The 20,977-nt window shown below is 41.8% G+C and overlaps 1 protein-coding gene across 2 annotated transcripts in view; it reads right to left on the bottom strand.

Moving 5' to 3' along the window:
* The window catches only part of pcbp4 (poly(rC) binding protein 4), a 153,460-nt gene that overhangs the window by 42,550 nt on the left and 89,933 nt on the right, over positions 1–20,977 (bottom strand). For both annotated transcript variants that reach the window (XM_056399217.1, XM_056399225.1), the window contains 4 exons: positions 20,292–20,423; positions 19,397–19,525; positions 15,003–15,077; positions 9,038–9,109 (listed from right to left, as the gene is read on the bottom strand). In XM_056399217.1, coding sequence (XP_056255192.1) covers positions 9,038–9,109; positions 15,003–15,077; positions 19,397–19,525; positions 20,292–20,423 — 408 coding nt within the window. The remainder of the gene's footprint in view (positions 1–9,037; positions 9,110–15,002; positions 15,078–19,396; positions 19,526–20,291; positions 20,424–20,977) is intronic.

Genomic DNA, 20,977 nt, shown 5'->3' with positions numbered 1-20,977 from the left:
TGCTGATATCTGGGAGAGGAGGGTTAACCTGTTAGTAGCTGAGTCTCAGGCAGAGACACGCTCTTTTTACTGGGTAAAATGCAGCTGTGCAACACCGATGATTCTGTTACCTCAGCAGTAATAAATCCAGCTGTTATTGTAGCGCCTCATTAACACATTCTCTGTGAGAGTGGACTAATGGTTTTGATTTGAGCAGTCATATCCCTCCTGGCTGGACGTCATGATGGATCTCAACTTAACTACAGCAGGCGATACGTATTAATGGTGGTTTGTTCCAACCCTCTGAAACGACCCACAGGAGTGTCTCCTGATAAAGCTCCTCTACGGCGGCTGGTTACAATAACAAACGCTTGGACTGTACCGACAGTGGCGTACTGGGAGTTTCGTCGCCGTGGTTACAGTAATAAACGATATTGGCTTGGTTAGGTTTAGGCGCGAAAAGGATGTCCCGTAACGAAGGCTCCAACTGGTGGATCCTTCGTGGCCCAACTTATCCCAAGATTCATTGCGTGTCGGTGATGAAAATAATATAGCAGCAAACACCACCAACAGAGGGGGAGGGAGTTACGCATCGTGAAGGTTGCTAGGCGACAGGAGCCATGTGGCACTGCTTGTGACACAAAGTGAAAATCCTCCGTAGGCCAAACCGTCTCATTTGCTGTAATTTGGGTTAAAATGAGTACTTCCTTAACATTAGACGATCTTTGTTGTCATGGTTACAATAATAACAACATGTCGCCAAACAACGAAACGTAACTACGGGTCACAATAACCTGCTTTTTTACAGGACAGTAGCGTCTGCACATATCACCTTGTGAAGTAGTTACTCTAGTTATTTTCCCTCGACACATAAAACCTGCATTCATTTTTTATTTTTCTATTTTCTGCATTTTGATTTTTACCCTTTAATACTCCAAATCCTTACTATCACAAGATCTACATTGTTATGGCTGTGGAGTGTTGATCAATGCCACGCTCTCTCCTTCACGTTGCTGTAAATCTGTTTAATGAGAAATGAAACAAATCAAGTGTTTCCCTCTCTGAGGCCATAATAGCCAACATTTTAAAGCTGTCTTGTCTTGTGGGTCAGACACGTTCCAGCTGTTTAGTCCTCTGGATGTTATAATGAATCTTGTCGGCCATCAGGAACGCCTGCTCTTCAGTATTAACGATGGTTGGTGGAGCTCAACATCAAGCATGATAATGACCCTTTCAAAACTCAAATGTTATTAATACATATATTAATTAACTATGCAAGCCTCTCATGAATATTTATCAGTTTCTTAATATAGAAGGGATCCGGGATGAAGTGTGCAGGGACAAATGAGCAACAAACAACAAATGGAGCCATGTTGGAGCAGCTGGAAATTCAATCATTTGTCCTTTAAAGCTTTTAAAGATCCAGATTTTAAAATGTCTCCAGTGTTTTATTTGAAGTGTTGATCCATAAGAAGATATATTTGTGGTTTTTAGAATCAAAAACCATCTCAGTGTAGTTTTACATCTCCTCTCTCAGGCTTCTCTCTGGAGCTCTAGTAACAACAGGTCGGTGAGCCAATCAGAAGAGAGGAGGCTCTGAGCCTCTCTTCTGATTGGCTGACTGATCCAATGAGTGATCCAATAAAAATATAGCAGATTTCCGGTAAAAACACTCAGAGAAACCAAATCCTGCAAGGTATGGATGGTGGGTCCAGGTGGGCGGGGTTTGGTGACTGCTTCGTTGTGACATCACAAAGTTGCAGAAGTCCTGACGGCTGGTTTTAAGGCTCAGTTTCTGAATACAGGCTGTGTGCATTTCTCTGTGGACTGAGGCTTTGATACTTTCACAGTATTAATATAGAAGCTAGAGCTGATCTATAATCACACTACACATGGACACAGACCTTTAGACTATATGAGACTTATGGGAATTACAACAAAACATGTAATAAAAAATTTAAGAAAAAGCGTGGGAGTTACGCAAACCTACGATCTGTATCCATATGTGTTATGTCAGAAACATATCATTATTTGGATTTATACTTAAACTTATTAGAAATCCTGCTCCTACATTGAATAGTTTTCTACATTTACATTCCTCATCATCTGTATTCAAATAAAAAAAAGAAAGAGAAAAAAAGAAGATGAATCCAAACTAAGACTAAAAGCTGTTTAACTGAATAGAACAGAAGCTTTGAACGGTCAAATTACACGATTCCTTTAAAACCAGATTAAAATCAAAATGGTTGCTGAAGCGTCTATGATAAAAAAAACAGAAAAGGAGAGCTGTTGAGAAAATGGCCTATAATAGCTTTTTGGTGTTATATTGCATTAAAAGGAGGTTGTGCATGCGGAGGAAAGAGGTCCAGATGAAACAGAATTTTCTCATAAAATAGAAGGGCTATTGATAAAAATATCTGAAAAGCTTTCTCTGGCCCTTCAGCGTGCACTTTTAATACTTCAGCTCCTCAGTCTCCTGTCTATTGTCAGTTTGCACAGAGTGTCAAAATAAGAGTCAAGGTAAAAATAAGACCTGTGGGAACATGAGTCGAGCTTTAATGTGGTAGAAACTGATGAAAAGATGTTGAGGATGAACCGCTGCAAATGTGTAAATACTGAACCTAAAACCAGCTACATGTGAAGCTAATATGTTTTACATTTAGATAAAATGTGCATCATATGAAACGTTATGCTGCATTGATTACCAGTGCTTCCTGTTCACACTGTACGGACAGAAATCACATGGATTGAGTTTGATTATGAGGAAAAAGTCTGAATGTGATGTTTATGAGAAAAGAACTGAAGTTTCTTAAATGATTTCTGAACAGGTTAATGGAGAAGTCATGTCAATCAGGTGACATGTTGGGGAAGAAGGGAGCTTTTTTCAAAGATTTATCTGTTGATATTTTACCTGTTGTAAACTGCAGCTACAATTTAAAGTCCCTAACTAGATCTAACACTAGTCTCCAAACTTTTTCTCACTCGGTTGTCTACTTACTTCTTCACTCACTCCATGTGCTTAATGTCTGCCAGCGTTCAAATGCGTCATCGCAGCTAATTTCCATTTGATCGTATCAGTGAGAAATCCTCACAGCTATAATCTGGAAATAAAGATTAATGCTAAATCCCAGAAAACATGACGACGGCTGATGAATCTGTCAACAGGAAGCAAATGAGTGATTTTACCCACAAGCTCCATGTAAACAGATGATGCCCTCATCTCTCTCTCTGGCTCTCTGCTTCCCCTCTGTGTGACTGTGGCCTAAATAATGAATTAAAAGCATTAATCACCTCGCACAGCCTCTTCACTCTGCACTAACTCTCCTCCGCCGTTCTCCCAAACCTCTTCTTTTCATCTACTTTTCTCTTTTCCTTCCTCTGTCTGGCTCTTTCTCCTCTGTCCAGATTTTTTCTTCCCTCCATTCTTATCTCCCTCCATCAAACACATCATCTCACACTTCACTGTCTTTTATTTTTAGTTTTCCTGCTTCTGTCTTAAACCTGTGGCAGCCATATTGGAAGGTACCTCAACGGTGGCTTACAGCAGCTGATTGTCTTTCAGAAAGGTTAAGCCTCTTCTCTCCCCCACAGAATCAAACAGATTTTGTACCATTATTAAACCAGAAATGATCCCGCTAGTTGATGGAAACATCAGTTTTGGGCTGGAAGAATCAGACACTTAAGGAAGTATCTCAAAACCCACAACTACCCAAAACCCATCTGGCCTTAGGAATTAAGACGGCAGCTTTTACACCTGGTGCCTGATTCGCCTGAACGCTGCCGTGACCCAGTTTTAGTTTGAAAACTCCTTAAGATTTAGTCTGGACAGGCAGAAACAAGAGACGCATTCACTTCCTGATCGGGTCTTATCGGTCACAACGTACCCCTCCCTCATCCTCATCCAGCTGTTGGAGCCAATTGTGGTTGTGAGAGAGATTTGCCACAACTGGAGAGTTTATCCACTTTCCTCTTCCCTTCTCTCACTCTCTCTCTCTCTCATTCTCTACCTGTCATGTCCGCCCTCCTTCTCTCCTCCCATCAGTCCCGTGGAGCCTCCATTAGCTAGTGTTGCTGTTGCTTTAACTGACACTCCCAAGGCCCTGTGCCTGACAAACAGTGTTTCTCTCTCACACACACACACACCCACACACACACACACACGCAACACACACACACACACACACACACACGCAACACACACACACCACTTAGCTAAAGTTGTCTCTCCAGCACACTGAGCTGTCAGTGTGCTGGAGAGTGTGATGGAGTAAAGTGGTCTTCTGTTCTACACGTCTGTCTCTGTCTCTCTTTCTGTCTTTTAACCCACACGTCCATTTGTCAGCCTGTCTGCACGTCTCCGTCCGTCCGCCGCTTCTGTCCGGCGACGTGTCTCTCAAGACGTACGGTTAATCTGAACTCAAGTCACTCAGCCACATGGTTCGGCCCCTGTATCATTTAACCTTCGGCGAGTTTGCGTGTTCGGTGTGTTACTCTGCGAGTTGATGGTTTCGCCTCTTAATTACAAGAGTCAGTCAGTTCACCTTCGCCTGCAATTCAGCCAGTGAAGGGAACACGACACAGAGCTGGACTATAAATCAATGTTACAGCGAAATCAAGAAATGCAACAAGAAATCATCAGGGATTTTTAGATTGTAATATATTCATGAAGCTTAAGAGAGAGTTGACTTCTCCTCAGTTTTATTTGACTGATTCAGAGGAATTAAAATCAACGTCGGCACCTGATGAGTCCTGACACACAAAATCTAGTGAAAAGGCTTCGGGTTTGGGTCGGGCTCATACTCGCATCCACGTTTTGATATTCACAAAAGACGAGCGTGATCTGCTATTGAGGCAGATATTTCATTATTTTTGGCCGTACAGCATTAGCAAATAGCTCCTTTTAGTCATGTAGCATCTTTTTACAGCACAGTTCAAAGTTCAAGAAAGCAGAAACTAATGAATACAGAATTAAAAAATCTAAATAAAAAAAAGAAAAGACACCCACGTGAATTTGAAGGCAAAAAAGGTTTAAACCTTGAAGCGCAGAACGACAAAATACTGGAAACAATAGAGACTGAAATCGATGATTAGTGCCTGCAGGCAGATAATAATAATCATAATAGTCAAAAAGAACATTTGAAAAACATGGAGGCCCTTCAATATTCTGTCTGTCTGAACTCGTAGAAAATAAAATAAGTTCAACCAGTAGATCTTTTAGTATTACCTGAGTTTATTCACCGTATCGTTTTGTAGAAATGAGGACAACAGGTATTCAGCTAGTCACATTTTTAGAGGTTAAACAAAGTGATCGCTACATCACCACAGTCTTCCACTTCCTGCCCAGTTTAGCCTCACTGCTAACATTAGCTATCAGTGCCAGACCATCACGCTCTGGACCAATCCAGCAGTTTTCAGAGATGAAGGCAGGGGATGAGAAAAGGAATTCAACAGGTGACATTTGCTTATTTGTTTGAAGCCGTCACACATCCACACCCCCGAGATGACTCTGTGTACCGCGGGCACATACATGAAAAGTATTTTAATGTGTGAGGAATATTTTATTGCCCCCAGGCTGGACTCTGAGACCGACATGAAATAAATGTGTAAGCAATGATTGCGGGTTCAGTGCCTGGTTTGAAGGACACTTGGCTAATAATGGTGACACGCTCTCTCTGCAGCTAGGAACGGACGTCAGAACGTTCAGTTATGGATAGTCTAATCTAAACACCCCGCCTTGCCCTTGACATGAAAGCTATTTGTGCAGCAGTGTTTGCAGAGTGCACGGTTCACTGGGGGGGGAATAAAAAAACTAGTCAGGAAAGAGACAATTTAATTGAATTCATCTCCGCAATTTAGTTTGAAGTGCTAAAAAAAACAAAACAAAAAACAAAATCACAGGCTTCATTTATGAATGCAAACTTATATGTGTCAAAAATAAAGATATCCAAGCACATAAAGACGTCAAAAGAAGATTTGACAACCAGGAAATGGTAAATGTCAAAGTCACATTTAAAGGCTGATATCTCATTAAATTTTTTTTTTTTTGTAATGAAATGTGTTTTTCAAGAGAAAATGTAGATAAAAGCCACAAGATTGGGTTTAACAGAACTGTATGATCAGAGTTGACCTACACTGTGATGTACTGCCAGCATCCAGACAATTCATCACACTGTCCTGAAACAGCTCTGAGAGATTAATGGTAAAAAAATAATAAATCAGCCCATCTGCTTGTTTCTTGGTGCAGGTGCAATGGAGAAAAAAAAACAAAAAAAAAGCATAAATTGATGCAAAAATGAACTCTTGATTAACTCTTAAAAAAAACAACAAAAAACCCCAACAACAATTACATGATTGTATTCACACCCTCACTCTCTGCATGTTTAAAAACTGCATCAAAGGCCTGGGTGGTGGGCGGGGGGGGCGAACATCTGTTACCACGCGGGGGGGACACGTGGACACTGATCACTGAACAAAGCAGCGTGGGGACAGCGACGTGCCTTCCCGCCGTGCTGATGGTCAGAGCTAACCAGCCGTGGTATCTCTGAGAGGACAGGGAGCTGCCGCCGTCGGCATTCATACCCGTCTGATTGAGATAACAGACGCTCAGACCGAAAACCGGAACTGTGTGTTGACAACAATGCAAGGGGCCGCGACGGTGGCGGCGTGTCGCTTCAGGATACTGTGAGATATTAAGTACAACCAAGGAGGTCTTACCCTAACCTTTCCAGACTCATGGCCCACTTGAAAATCTCAAAAACGTTGGAGGCCCAGATCCACATCCAACCCTGTAACTATACGCAGGGATCACCGTCTGTCTCTTTCCTTTTAATTCTTCCTGTTGCTAACCAGATATCCATTTTGATACTCACAGTTTTTAGCATGGATGTAAATCTTTTGTGCACAATCCGATTGATTTTATGTTTTTAAAGATCATTTTGTTTTAAAACATCTAAAAATATCATTCATATCTTTTCATCAAAATTGTAGTGTTTCGCTAACGATTTGTCGGCCGGCTTGCGATACCTTCGCGGCCCACTACTGGGTCGCGGCCCACAGGTTGGGAAGCCGTGGTCTAAACACTACACACAGGTGTTGTGTAATCGGGATACCCGGCTCTCTGGTGTGTGTGTGTGCGGGTGAGTCGTCACCGTGCGAGTTCATGATACCGGTCGCCGGCTCTGAACGTCTCGTTACGCTCAGCGGAAGAGAGCGGATCAGCCGGTGCTCTGCTTCCATCTCCAAGGAGACACACAGAAGCTCATTTTGAGCAGCAAAAAGCATTTTGTTTTGTTGGAAATGTCACTTGTACGGTGTGATTACCGTTTAAAAGAAAAAAAAAAAAAAAAAGCATTCAAAATAATCATAGAAAAATCACTTATCACCTCTCAGACTGCATCACGACTCTTTTGTACTTCCCCGGCGCCCCACTTCCTGTACTGAATCATTAGCATCGTGTGAAGACATTTTCAAGCCTGTTTGAGCACAACATGCTTGACGGTTGCTCCCTCTTGTACCTCAGATTGGAGCACACAAAATTACCCTTTGAATTTTCCCATTTCATCCCTGCAGTTACAGCAGAACGTCTGCACGGCCGTTTTACAATCTGCTCCATGCTCATTTTGGTCTCCGGGCTGCTTTCAGAGCGGTCAGAGAAAAAATAAACCTTAATAATATTTAACAGACTGTGTTTCTGGTTGGTTTAGGTGCCGCGTGTTTGACAGCTGATTTCTCTGCTTTTAACTCACCAGGCAGAATAAAACTGATACGACAGGAGAAGCTGCTGCCTTTGTTTATCTGTTTTGACTTCTTTTGTTTCTTGAATCTCTTCCCTCGCTTTTATCTTCCTCCCTTATCTTCCTGCGTAAGTATTTTTTTCTGTCAAGCCAATCTCCATTTGTCACTTTCCTTCCCTTTTCATTCTTCTTTTTTATCTCTTTGTTTTCATTCTTTCCTTCATGGTCATCATCTTCACTCAGCCTTGGTTACCACATAACTGCATTTTCTTTCTTTTTTTCATGTGAAAAAGAAGAGGAGTCATATTTATTGACCCTCTCGGTGCAGAGGTGTTAATCTGGGATCCTTGACCACTCTGACCATGTGAGCGATGCCGCTGCAGCCGTGTGTGAATTTACAGCGAAGCGCTGGTGTGATTGAACTCAGGTCCTGTGGTTTTTGTCCCTGGCTCGATGGAGGTTGGTTGTTTATCTGCACAGCTCAGGGTGTGATATGAAGGGATGTCTCCAAAAACCAGACAAAAATTCAGACAGGATGTTCAGAGGCGACGCATTAACTCGTCGTGGCATTTTGCATCTATAGACATTTTTGGTTTTATAAACGAGACGTTTAAATGCCTTCGTTTATAATCTGTGTCTCCAATTGGATATTTGAGTACACCGTGTACTCACTGTACCTATTGGTGTATTGTTGTCTCAAATCAAACGCCGCTCATGTGAACTGATCGGAAATGACGATCGCAACATGTGACCACGATTGTTGCCCGTAAAATGAAAATTTTTACTTTTCATGCGACATGAAAATTAGGCCGCCATCGCCGCCAACGACGTGTCCTCCTTATCACGAGTTTAAAAACACGTCAGGCTGCTTCAGAAGCTGTTTAGCCGACTTCAGCAGCAGCAGAGGTGAGAGCGGCCCTCTGCTGTCAGAACAGTTCGTCCTCTGGTTTCATAATTCTGACTTTATCAACGACACTGAGTCTTCTCGTCTGTTGCATCAACTTTTAGGGTTAATTTTCATGATTCTAGTGCAACAATTTGCCGTATTTGTTCTTTTTTAAAGCGATTACGTACATTGATTCAATCATCAAAGAAGCCTCTGTTTTCAGCACAAGTACTTTTACTTTTTGTTCTTCCTCCTCTGCCGGATCTTTCACATTCAACAGGGAATGAAGGTTGAAGGTTTGACCGTATTTCATTATTACACGGTTGTGTGTAAGTGGTTTCACACCTTTCAAAGCCTGCGTCAAAAAAAAGGCTGAAGTGATGAAGTGACCTTTGACCCCCCGTCACTTTGCCCCCCCCCCCCAGGCGGCAATACTCACTTGCTGCAGGTCCACTCCTCCCTGTGCCACTGAGAAGAGGGGGTGAGAGCCGAAGTCTGACGCCTCGAACACCTTCAGCCGACACAGAGAGACACAAGCACAGTCAACACTCGAGTTAGAGCTCCACTCATCACACTTAAACAACCTTGTCAACTGCAGAACAACCTCAATAAAGCAAGTCATTCACAGATCCCCGCCACAATTCATGAGGATAAAGCTGACACGGGTGTTTGTGCTCATAACTATAAAGCTGTTATAAACCCTAAATATCAATGACTAAAGGTTGGCTTCAACCAACATGTGCCATTAAATGACACTTCTGTCGACAGTATATTTAGTCAGGGGGTGCCAGTGTCGCTGCGCACGCTGCTGCTCGGTGTAGTGAGGCAGCCCAGTAACACAAAAACAGTAAGAAGTTTATTTAGTTCCCTAGTTATTGGCATAAGAGCAGAGGAGCTCGTACAGGTGTGGTGTGGCACTGGTGCAGCAGAGATACAGCGGCCATCTTTGGATCAGGGAACTTTGTGCCAATCTTTCTTTTACTGGGGAATATGTCAAAGCAAGGCAACTTTATTTTATATGAAGACAGAGGCAATTCAAACTGCTTAAGGCAAAGAAATACATTAGAACACATGAGAACAACGAGCTGAATAATATCAAATTGGAATATAATGAGGTTTTAGGAATGAGATCAAATAAATAAATAACCCTAAGACATAAAAGGCCAGAAATACAGTTACAGTGCTGTGACGGTGCAGCGATAAGATCCCACCTAAATTAAATAAAAGAAATCAAAGTGAAACAAAGAGACCGATCAATCAGTTTTAAAGATGATTTTCATGGCATTTTTGCCTTAGTTGGACATTTGATAGTGAAGAGTCACAGACAGGAAATGAGGGGAGGGAGGGATGACGTGACTCGACCTGATTTTAACCCTGTGTCGGCTGTAACCCGACTAGTTTTAGAATTGGACAAAAATATTTCTGCCGGATAGATCGTCAGTTGATTTTCAGTTCGAGGTCACGACGGCTGATTAATCACCTGATCGATCATCACTCTGTAATATTGTACTGTATTGAATATTTTACACATTGAGGCTAAAACGTTAGCTGCATCTTTAATCTGCAGCATGTTTTTCTTTACGAGCAACGCCGCTTTTCTCCCCCTTTCAACACTGTCAACCAGGGCTACGTTCAGCGCCACCACCGCATCACGTTCATCATTAGTCGAGTATAAAAGTTGCAGCTTATTGAAGGTGAAACGTCAGTTAACACAATCCAAAAGCTTCATAAAAATGCACCGAGTCAGACCTGCTGGGTTCATATTCTTCTATCATATCAAAAAAATAAAACGTATTTGGGTCAGAGGTCGTCGAGTGATTTATTAACCTGCTGCGACACTTTAAAACCTGTTCTATTACTAACTGGGAGCTAATGTGACGCAGGAGAGCAGGAGAAATGCGCTCAGCTCTCCTGTTTCTTGTTAAAACTGTGGCAGCAGGTGTTAATCGGGAACACAGGAGAAGAGAGCACAGTCCATCCTGCTGGAAATGAAGGCTCCTCCACACGAGACCTCTGACTCTTACTATTTGTTGAGATGATAAAATGCTGATTTAGTATTTGACTTGATGTGGCAAACCTGAGTCTATTCAGTCACCAACATTTCTAACTTGAGCTTTTGACTTTGCACAGCTGCTACTGGAGGAAACTTTGCAATGTGCCATGGAGTTAAATGTGAACTTCTTTCACTGAATCGCCTCTCTAGTGCAATATTGATTTGACTTTTCAGATGTGGAGATGAGAGGATGATTTTTAAGCCCTAAGGTCGCTGAAGCTCAATTTGAACTTGTTACTCAATATTCGGGACATGTTTATTCCAATGTCGACTGCAGTGACATCTTAGAGCCTCACGGTGTTCATCCAGAAATAACCGAATGCCCCAAGACAACAGCGACGAGAGACATCCAACCACAGGCGAGTAACTCTCCAAACAATATCTGTTACAGTCCAATGATGTGTGACCAAGTACAGACAGATCTCAGTTGTGCCACTCTCTCAGGGAAAATCATCCATAGCTCACACTGACCAAATGACAACCTGCACCACCGCGCTAAGCTTCAATGCACCGCTGGGGCTCAATGCACACAGCAAGATTTCTTCAACCAATTAAGCATTTGAGTTTCCGTCCCTGAAAAACTCTCCAGAGCTCAAGGTACTTTGAGAAAACCTACAGGGAAAAATCGTTAAAGATGAAGGATGTTTTTTTTTTTTTTAACTTTTGTAATATTTGAGCAGAACGGGCTAATTAGGGCTAAAGCAGGTCAGTATATCTGAATCGCTCAAATTCAACCTCAATTTAATTGTCTCACAGTACTTTACAAGATCAGGGCAAAAAAAAAAAAAGAATAAATCAAGTTCATTTTTTTCATACCAGTTGATATAAATCAGCCTGGTGTAAATTAAGTCCCTATTTCCCATGAGCTTAAAATAAGATTCAGAATCTGCCGTGCTTGCGGCTCTGTGAGGCTGCCTTTAGGTACAGTGGTGCTTTAAGCTAAATGATAATGTAAGCATGTGTGCAGGTATAATGTTTACCTTGTTCATCATCTTAGTACAGCTGAGTCAGGCCGATGGGAATGTCATTAGTTCTGCAGGTATTTAGTCATAAACCAAAGTACTGGACAAATTAAAACGTTGACCTGATGATGGCGCTAGAGAGAATCATCAAAGGTATTAAACTTCATCCTGAGGGGATAAAAATGTCTGAACCAATTTCCCATCCAATAAAAGTCAAGACATTTTTCTCAAAAACATAAAAGTCAACCTCACGGGGGCGCTGAAGGAAAAGTCTACGGATCACCAAAGTCGTAAGGACACCATGAGCTGTTGGTGGCGTTAGATGGACGGTCGGGGGATGTTGAAAGTCGCTGGGATTCATCGTCTCGACACTGTGGATATTTGTGCAAAACTTCGTGGCAATAGTTGTTGTCATATTTCAGTCTGGACCAAAGTGTTGGATGGACCAACTGACGGGCCGACAAACCAAAAACAGCAATGATGCCAGGCTAAAGCTAAAGGCTAAAGGCTAAAGCTAAACAAATCGTCAATCCTGTCAAATGTTCAGCCACGGAGCTGATATGTTGGGGAGGAACACGTGATGACCATTTACAGTATTCATTACCCATCTGTTTCGTGCTGGCGTTTCTGTACCTTGTTTACCGATGATAGCGCTTCAGATTCAAGGTTGTTGTGACTGTTGAGCTTACGCTCTCTGTGTCCGCAGAGGGAACGCTCGTCTCTCCCATCTTAACCAATCCGACCCTTTGATACCAAACCATTTGATATCAAACCACCATTAGCATGTGACGCGTCCGGCAAACTCAACCAACCTGCTTGGACAGTTCTGTGAAGACTACCGTATAATCTGTTTCAATCAAGGGGACTGGGTATCGAACCTCGAGACTTTCATGGACCGAACAAATTGGTTCGATACTATCGAGGATTGAAAAAGCTCTTGCTGTTCGATACCTAATTTCGACAGCTAGAGAGTAAATGATTAAACCTCAAAGTCACGGTATCGGCATCAGTACTGGTAGTGAACATTTTTGAACGATTTCCCAGCCCTAATTGTGATTGGGTTACTAATACGTTGCCAAGCAATGTAACTAATTGACAGTATATTGAAGTTTCTAATTAGCTTATTCAGAAAATGTTTTGCAATCAGTGTTTGTATCAGGTTCTCTCGAGCCCCTGGGATCTTAAAAAAGCATCCGGTCATTACTTTTTACGACAACATTTGGTTGTAAATTGATGTAAATAAAGGTAATCTTGTTTGTTTTTTTTCTCCAGTCTTGACTGCATTACCTGAGTCACACGATCTAATTGCCTAAATAAGTGCCGTACGGTAATCAATTAAGTCGCTGCCATAATCGGCTTCTGCTCTGAACGGCCCCAGCAGACGTTGTAATCAACAGAAATGGGCGTTGATGTGATTATATTGAGGAGCAGTCACAGCAGCCTCAGGTGGGATCACGGTGGAACAGGTGAGAAGAAGAAAAAGCTTCTTCTCTTCTTCTTTTTCTTATTTTTGTATTCATGATGTTTTTCGTCTTTACAGTTTATTTTGACACAAGAAATGTGTAGAATTGTAGAAGTAGGAAACTACATGCAGACAAAACAACCAGGCACCTCATACAATGAGACGGTCCTGACTGGGCGTTTCCATGGTAACGCGCGTTATCACACAGCTTACTGCAGCTATAGCATTTCAAGTATTTTTTTAAAGGATAACACTGTTGTTATTCTACATTTTTTTCTCATTGTGACCAACTCCATCATTTGTTCCTTCATCACCACGAACACCGTCCTGCTGCTGTAAACACTCACTACAGCATCGTGTGTGGATTAATCCGCTGCTGAAAATAGTCCCCAGCAAATGCACTATTTCCTCCTGTTTGAGAATGATTTGTTCAAAACTGCAGTGATCGACTGTTTTAGGAAATTACTGAGCCTCCTTAAAAGATTTGAATTATATATTTGTGTTGTGTTTAATGTGTTGTCTTTTCGATAGTAAAGAAAAGGAAAAGACAGCTACAGACGGAGGAGGGATTGTTGACTTTTACTTTTTTATTGGATTTCTGATTATAATAATAAAAAAATACAACATTGCCAGACTTATCATTTAACATTAATGAGAAACAGTGGAAATAAATGAAAAGAAAATTGTGTAACAATTTTTCTAACGGTTTAAACTGTCGTCTGAGCGACTCCGTTCTTTAGTTTTTAATTTTAAGGCAACAAAGTGAGTGTGGATGTAATCTTCTTCAGACCCTCGTCAGACACTGCAGGTCCATGAGTCTGCAGAACTGCACTTTTATAAGCTTTTAAACCCAACTTTTAAAAAACCTTTACCTCTACAAAATACATCTATAAGATCCTCACTGACATCTATTATATCCTGGAGGAAGGATCCTTCTTTCTGAGGTTTCTTCTTTTATTTTTCCTCCCACTAAAGTTTCTTTAATTCAGATTCAGTTCAATGTCTTTTAATATTTCTTGCCCTTATATTGACAACGCGATAAATCCATATTAATCGGTTTGTGTAAATAGCTCAATGTTGAGACACTGGTTCTAACTGTCATATTATATCATACACACACACACACACACACACACACATTAGAAACACACACAACGTGTCACCATTACTTCTCCAGCATCCATACGCACATCTCACTGATGAATAGTCATGATTTGTAATGAATAAACATGAAAAAGCCTCGTTTGTTTCCTGTCGGATGGGTGGTGACAGGAGCTGCCTTTCACCATGCATGACCTATCAAATAAGTGTGTGTGTGTGTGTGTGTGTGTGTGTGTGTGAATAAAAGGCAAAGCATCCAAGTGGGCATTCTCTCTATAACATTCAAATTGCAAACTAAAGCAAATTTTCTTGACAGTAAATTATGTATCGGCTCATTCATCCATCCATTCCTCCGTCTCCTCCTCGGTCCTCCCCTACATCCATCCATCCATCATTTCTTCCTCCCTCTCTAGATCCCCTCCGTCCACCCACCTATCCGACCCATTAATTCATCCACCCGTGCCTTTCCCTCCACCTTCCCTTCCTCTCCTCCTTCCACGCTTCCTTTTGTCATCCCTCCTTCCTCTCCCTTTGTCTATAATTCAGATTTTACACGCCTCCATCCATCTTTCCCTTTACTCATCCAATTAACTATCATACTTTCTTACCTTCTTCTTCTTTACCTTTCTCCTTTCATCACTGGATACCCTCCCTAACCTGCATGAGTCAGTAAGCTCCATCCATCATCTCGCAGCCTGCTGATTGAACTTTTTTTCTGACGGTATATTCAGTGTTTTCCTCCTGTGTTGTTATGTCTTATCTGGTGGCCCTGATGACGCCGCATGATTTCCCCCATTCGGTCATGATCGTCCTCCATCTTGCTTACCTGGTTTCCTGCCAGCAGCACGGTTCCCGGGGTCGGGCTGGGTCGGTACGGAATAGTTGCTCCCTTCGGCGGCGACTGCAGAGACGGAGAGCGACGGAGGAGGGGTTTGGAAAGGGGAAAAGGAAACAGAAGAAAGCGAGAAATATGAGGAATCAAGGCCCACATCCATCAAGTCAGGAGGAAATCAGGCGGAAGGAGCCAAAAATCCTCAGAGTGATGCATATAATTCTTACTTTTAGGTCTAGGAGTTCAAGTGTTTTATTAACTTTTGCTGACTTCGGAAATGACTTCTCTCTCCTCTGTCGCCTCATAAAGATAACATGCTCGACTGAGGGTAAAATTAATTATGAATTGTTCAGATATTTTTATTTTGAACAGGTAAAATCTGACACAGGGTCTTATCCATTTCACATTATTACAGAACTACCGTATGACATATTATTATGATATAACACAGAAATAAATCTCTTATTTTAACTTCAGTTATCAGATTGTCCTTGTGGCACTTTGGTGTTTTGATGTGCACATTTCTTATTTAATTTGTGCTAATATCATTTTGTTTTTACTTTTATGTTGTATGTCTCGTCTTTTGTCTTTGGGACCATTTATGTTCTCACTTCAACATGTTGTCTCTTAGACTTTTTTTTATGTCTCCAACACACAAATACATCAGGTCCCATCATGTTTCAATGTTTCACCGACAGGAGACATGAAGAAGAGGATCACATCATCTTCATGGAGAGGTGATCCCAGCCCACAAAGGGTTCGCAGCATTATAGGTATTATAAAATTATAATTTGGCATCATATCTTTGCGTAGCCTATATAACCTTGTTTAGAATTATTCGCCTTCACACGTAAAACCTACACATGAAAAAGTGGAGCTAGTTTCTCCATTTCAAATTTTACCTTTGTCTAATACTTACAAACTGTCAGAAAACTACAACACATCGTCATAATTTCTATTTTATAGCTGTCGACTGTTTCCTAAATGACTCTCAGCTCCGCCTCTCTGGCGGAAGTGTTTTTCAGTCCTGGTTGAACTTTTTGTGCGATTGCCTCGCAGCGATTCTGTGGCTCTTGATAAGTACGTGCTTAGAACTATTATTATAAATGTGCAGAAATTTCATCCTGGAGGGGCAGAGACAGTAAAATTACACTGATACATCACTTTGCCGACATAATGAGGCAACATATTTTATCTGCTAAATCAGATTTGGCCAATCAGTGATGTTTATCTCTAACATGATGGAAATGATGCGGGTTGCATGCATATTTATAGAAAGATATAGAACATACAGAACACGTTTTGTTACTGTGTGAACAGTAATGACCTCCAACACCAGAACTTGTGTCAAAAGCAGCTGTAGACATGTTTATTGTGACTCTATAGATTCATTATCCTGCAATCTAATCATGTGTTTTGCAGCTTTTCCACCCTGCCAACAGAAGGAATTCTGGGAAACAGATTTCCCCGCGGCCGAATGGCACAAATCGCTGTATGAATGATAAATTTTAGAAACAGGAGCAGGAATAACAAGAAGAGAAACAGAGAAACCTGATTTTATTGCTTTGGTGCAGGCTGCACTTTTTCTCTCTGGAAGTATTTGGTGTAAAAAAAAAAAAAAAATGAAGGACTTGAAAACAAGGACGTCCCGATCCCGTTAGATCCAGAGGAGATCTGTTCACGAAACAGCTGATGATTCGTCATCCGTGTTTAGATTTTCTGGGCTTAAAACTGTCTCCATTATGTTACAAAGAGCAACGAGTTGGTGCAACTTAAATATGAGTTCACAGCTGCAAAATCTAACGCAACAAGTTAATTCCGCTGTCGTATCCTGCGACACGCACACGTTTCTGTGTGTGCGACTGTGTGTGTTCAACCGTGTCTCTTAGAAATTACATTTACACAGCACTAAAATCAGTTTCACAGTTGCACTGTGGTAAGAGACCTGCAGAACCTGCATCCTGTTCACTGATGTGTTCTTTCAAGTGAAGGAAGCGCTGCGTTCACTGTTTGTTTATCACAGTAGGTCCACCTAAAACTAATACTGCAGTGAATCTTACCTTTCTGTTTTTAAGATCACCCTTATTGGTGTAAGTGGGTTGGACAACTTCCATTTTATTTCTATTTATTTCTAATTTCTCATATGCTTTTGTTCCTTTTATCAGTCTCTCCTGATTGAAATGCTACCCACTTAGCAACTATTGTATTTTTTGTAGAGTTGTGAAGACAATAAACGAAATAATAAAGTGACAAAAAAGTCGGCTAGGTCTTGAACTTCAGTCTTTGTGAGGACCAATCCTGGACCTTAAGAATAAGGACGTTTTGGTTAAGACTTGGTTTTAAGATGACTTAAACTTTAGTTTATATTCGGGGGGTAATGTTCAGGAGCAAGGACATACAGAACATCACTTATAAAATCTGAACTATAACTAACTTGCATCTATAATATGTGAGTAAATATGAGCCTTCAAAGTCGTGTGAGTCATGTCTGGACACAGGAAGAAGTTGTTCATTTCAATAAATAAATAAACTCTGCTTCCTTTTAAGCCTTGCGAGTTATTCATACAGGCAGAGTTCCTACAGTCAGCGGGAGAGGCTGCGGTTTTATCAAACAATGTACTGACAGAAAGTTAAATTCAGGAGAAGTCTACGAGCTCACGGTGTATGGATGGCGGGACCTCACCGAAAAATACATCTTTCATTTACTTATTTTGATCCAGGGGGTCAGGCTGGATCCTATCCCAGCATGCACCGGGTGGAAGGCAGGGAGACAACAGTCTATCGGAGGGCAGAAGTAGATCAAAAGGCTTCTTACTTAAGATCAAACACAGAGTGTGAATGGAGGGATGGAACTTCACGTCGGCAGAGTAAACTCTTTGATTGCACCAGCACTTGAAAGTGAATGAGTTTAGCTAAGGTCAGCGGTTTTTATTATTTCTTTTCCTTCTCTCACTCCTCCCTCTCTTATCCCAGATTAAGGTGCTCGGAATACCAATGAGCAGCCAGAGACTTTGAGTCCACTGTTTCCGCTTCTAATCTCCGAGACGTAGCTCATTTTAATGACTGCTGCCTCTGATTAATTATAATACAATCATGAATTATAGATTTCAGTGTTTCCATTTGGAAGATTATTGGAGAGGTGGACGGCATCTCATAAAAGCACTTCTGTGTGGTGTTAATTGAGAGCAGACAGGTAGATGCAATCACAGAGGTCAGTCAGCTTTCTTTCAGTTTTAAATTAGCATCAGCTTGAATCAGCTTTGTGGCTTGTTTGTCATGAGTGTGATTATAAAAAAATAAAATCCATCAGGCAGGAATGAAGTTTGTGTCAATTTTTCATGGCTGCAACAGGGATATAATATACAATATGACACTTCCTTGATATATAACTGGACTTGTTATCACGAAGCTAGCTTAGAAAAGGATAAAAGCGCTGGTGGCAACTCATGGCGGTGTGAACAGAGGAGACCAGAGTACAGGCGGACCGGCCGTGGGGACTACTGGCTCAAATCCCAGTTGGCCGGTGGGCTCTGTCAGTGTCAGTCATGTGGCCGGTCCCAGTGGATAAATCCAAGGCTGAATTTCTTTCCCAGTCCGACCGTGGAGCCAATACTGGTCAGGCTTTACCGAGATGAAGGGCTCCAGTTTGACTCGGTGTTGCGGTGGGTCAGTGTTGTGGTTGCCAGCCAGAAGTTTTAACCCACATTTTTTGACACACTTTTCTGTTTTCAACTGTGTATTTCAACTGAATGAAGGATTTCAGTCATCCGACGTCTGGATCTTAAGTTATCAGAGAAAAAAGCTGAGTAAATGTTAGACAGCTCAGCTTCCAGCTGCTCTGAGCCGTGCTGTGTCTGCTGGAAAACATCGGTGAAACACTGATTTTTTAAACTGCTTTATTCAGTGTTTCTACCGGTTTTAATCCACTGGTCTGTTTGTTGCCGAGAGGAGGAGACATCTGCAGATAATTCAGCTGCTGGTAAAAAACTTCCTGGAAGCTGACGACAATGGCGGTGAGGACAACAGCTCCCATGATCCCACGCTGCTTCACGACGTCACCCACGGCGTCTTTTATTATTTGTTTTGATTGAGAGATCACTAGCGGCAGAAGTTACACACTGTGTGTTTAACACAGTTATCACAATAGGAGGTAATAACAGCAATGTGCAGCCTACAGCTTCATATTCTTTTACTCCCAACTCGACACCACCACATCATTTCCTGCAGTCTTGTGGCCTGAAAAGCATGCTATCACTTAATATTCAAAATACTGGATAAGTTTTAAAGGTCCAGACCCGGTTATATACTGAGGGACAAACAACACTTGAACCTCCCGACACCGCTGAACACAAATGTCCTGCCAGGCTGACTCCCTCACAGATACGTACCTCTAAGATGACAGTGCAGATGAGTTTAACACACTGGATGATGGCATCCTGGCTCCCTGATATCGTCACCTCTCTCTCTGTGGAGTTCGGGAGGAGGTCACCTGCCACCTGCACCTGGGCGCCTGTCGTCTGCACACACAAACACAAACACAAACACAAACACACACACACACGCGCACACACACACACACACACACACACACACAGACACAGTGATTCTCTCTACCTGCCTGCAAATATAAGCTGAACAGAAAACTGTGGAGACAGAAAACGTCTGACGGGAGTTATGAGCTGTGGTTATGTTTATAATTCAGAAGGTCATTGGTCCGTCTAATGTCAAACATCAATCGATTGAAATCAACAGACACAATGGATGAAGTTCAGATGGCCAGTCAGAGTGAATCACAGTGAATTCAATGTTGGGAGTTTTACGGTGTTTAGTGAGTATCCTGAATCTTCCTCTCGCCACGTCAAATAAATCAAAGTTTCACGGCATCTAAAATGTATTCACTAAATATTTGTCTCCTTCAGGCCTCAGTCGGTTCATTCATGTTGCTACGGAAAGAAGGATATATGCGACTGACTGTCAGATCTGTGACTGAACATTGACTCGGCTGAGCTGCCTTTGTTTTCAAGTTTTCAGGGTCTTATCTCACACTGTGTTCCTGTTCAGTCCTTGTATTTTAAATATGAAAAGCAGAACTGCAATGAGCTGCTTTTGTCCAGGAACTTTTTTTGATTTATTGCACAAGGTTTCAGTCTGACAAGCCGTCGAAGATATTTGTCATAAAATAACTGAATATGGGAATAATTTCTCCCTGTAAAATAGTGAAAACATACAAGCCTATAATGTAATCATGATCCATTGAATTCATCCCAGTAACTGGTCCCTCACCTCTCTGATTTCTTTGATCTTAGACCCGCCTTTGCCGATGAGGGAGCCGCACTGGCTGGCCGGGATCACCAACCGCAAGGTGACTGGAGGCTTGCTGGTCACTGTGCCGTTGGCCACCAAGGCTGCCAGGTCCTGAGAGAGAGAAACAGATGGATTTACGCCGACAGGTCTTTAAAGTGCTCAAGGTATTTCCCTATGTGTGGCTTCATCCCTCGGTCTGCCCGAGGAAACACAATAAACCCGGTGCCGTGTTTCACCCCCACTGTGTTGTTTGGTTCAATCGGTAACATCTGTCAGTGTGAGCGGGGGGATTAGCCCGGTGAGGTCCGTGCCGCAGGGAAACAAATCACAGTTCATACAAATAGAAATAGAAAAATTCTAATGTCGGCTTTGAACCGAATGCAACAGAAGGAAAAATGAATGTGGCGCGTTGGATATTGAGGCTAAAATGTGTAGACGAAGAAAAGATGATGAGGAGTGAATTTTTTTATTTATTGATTAATTTTTAGATTATTTAAAAAATGAAAATGTTTTCTGATTTGGTTCCACAAGGTTAAAAGTCAGAAGTTAAGACTAAATCAAACTAAATCTCAGGTGAGCGCCGGTTAAACGATACAATCACTACACACCTTGAAACTGTTGCTATGGAACAACTTGGACCCAGGTATATTTACTGAGCTATTAAT

Source organism: Seriola aureovittata, chromosome 2 (genome assembly GCF_021018895.1).
Source record: "Seriola aureovittata isolate HTS-2021-v1 ecotype China chromosome 2, ASM2101889v1, whole genome shotgun sequence".
In the NCBI taxonomy this organism is placed as follows: domain Eukaryota; kingdom Metazoa; phylum Chordata; class Actinopteri; order Carangiformes; family Carangidae; genus Seriola; species Seriola aureovittata.
Note: the sequence above shows the minus strand (reverse complement) of the source record. Positions and strands in the feature narration are given on the sequence as shown.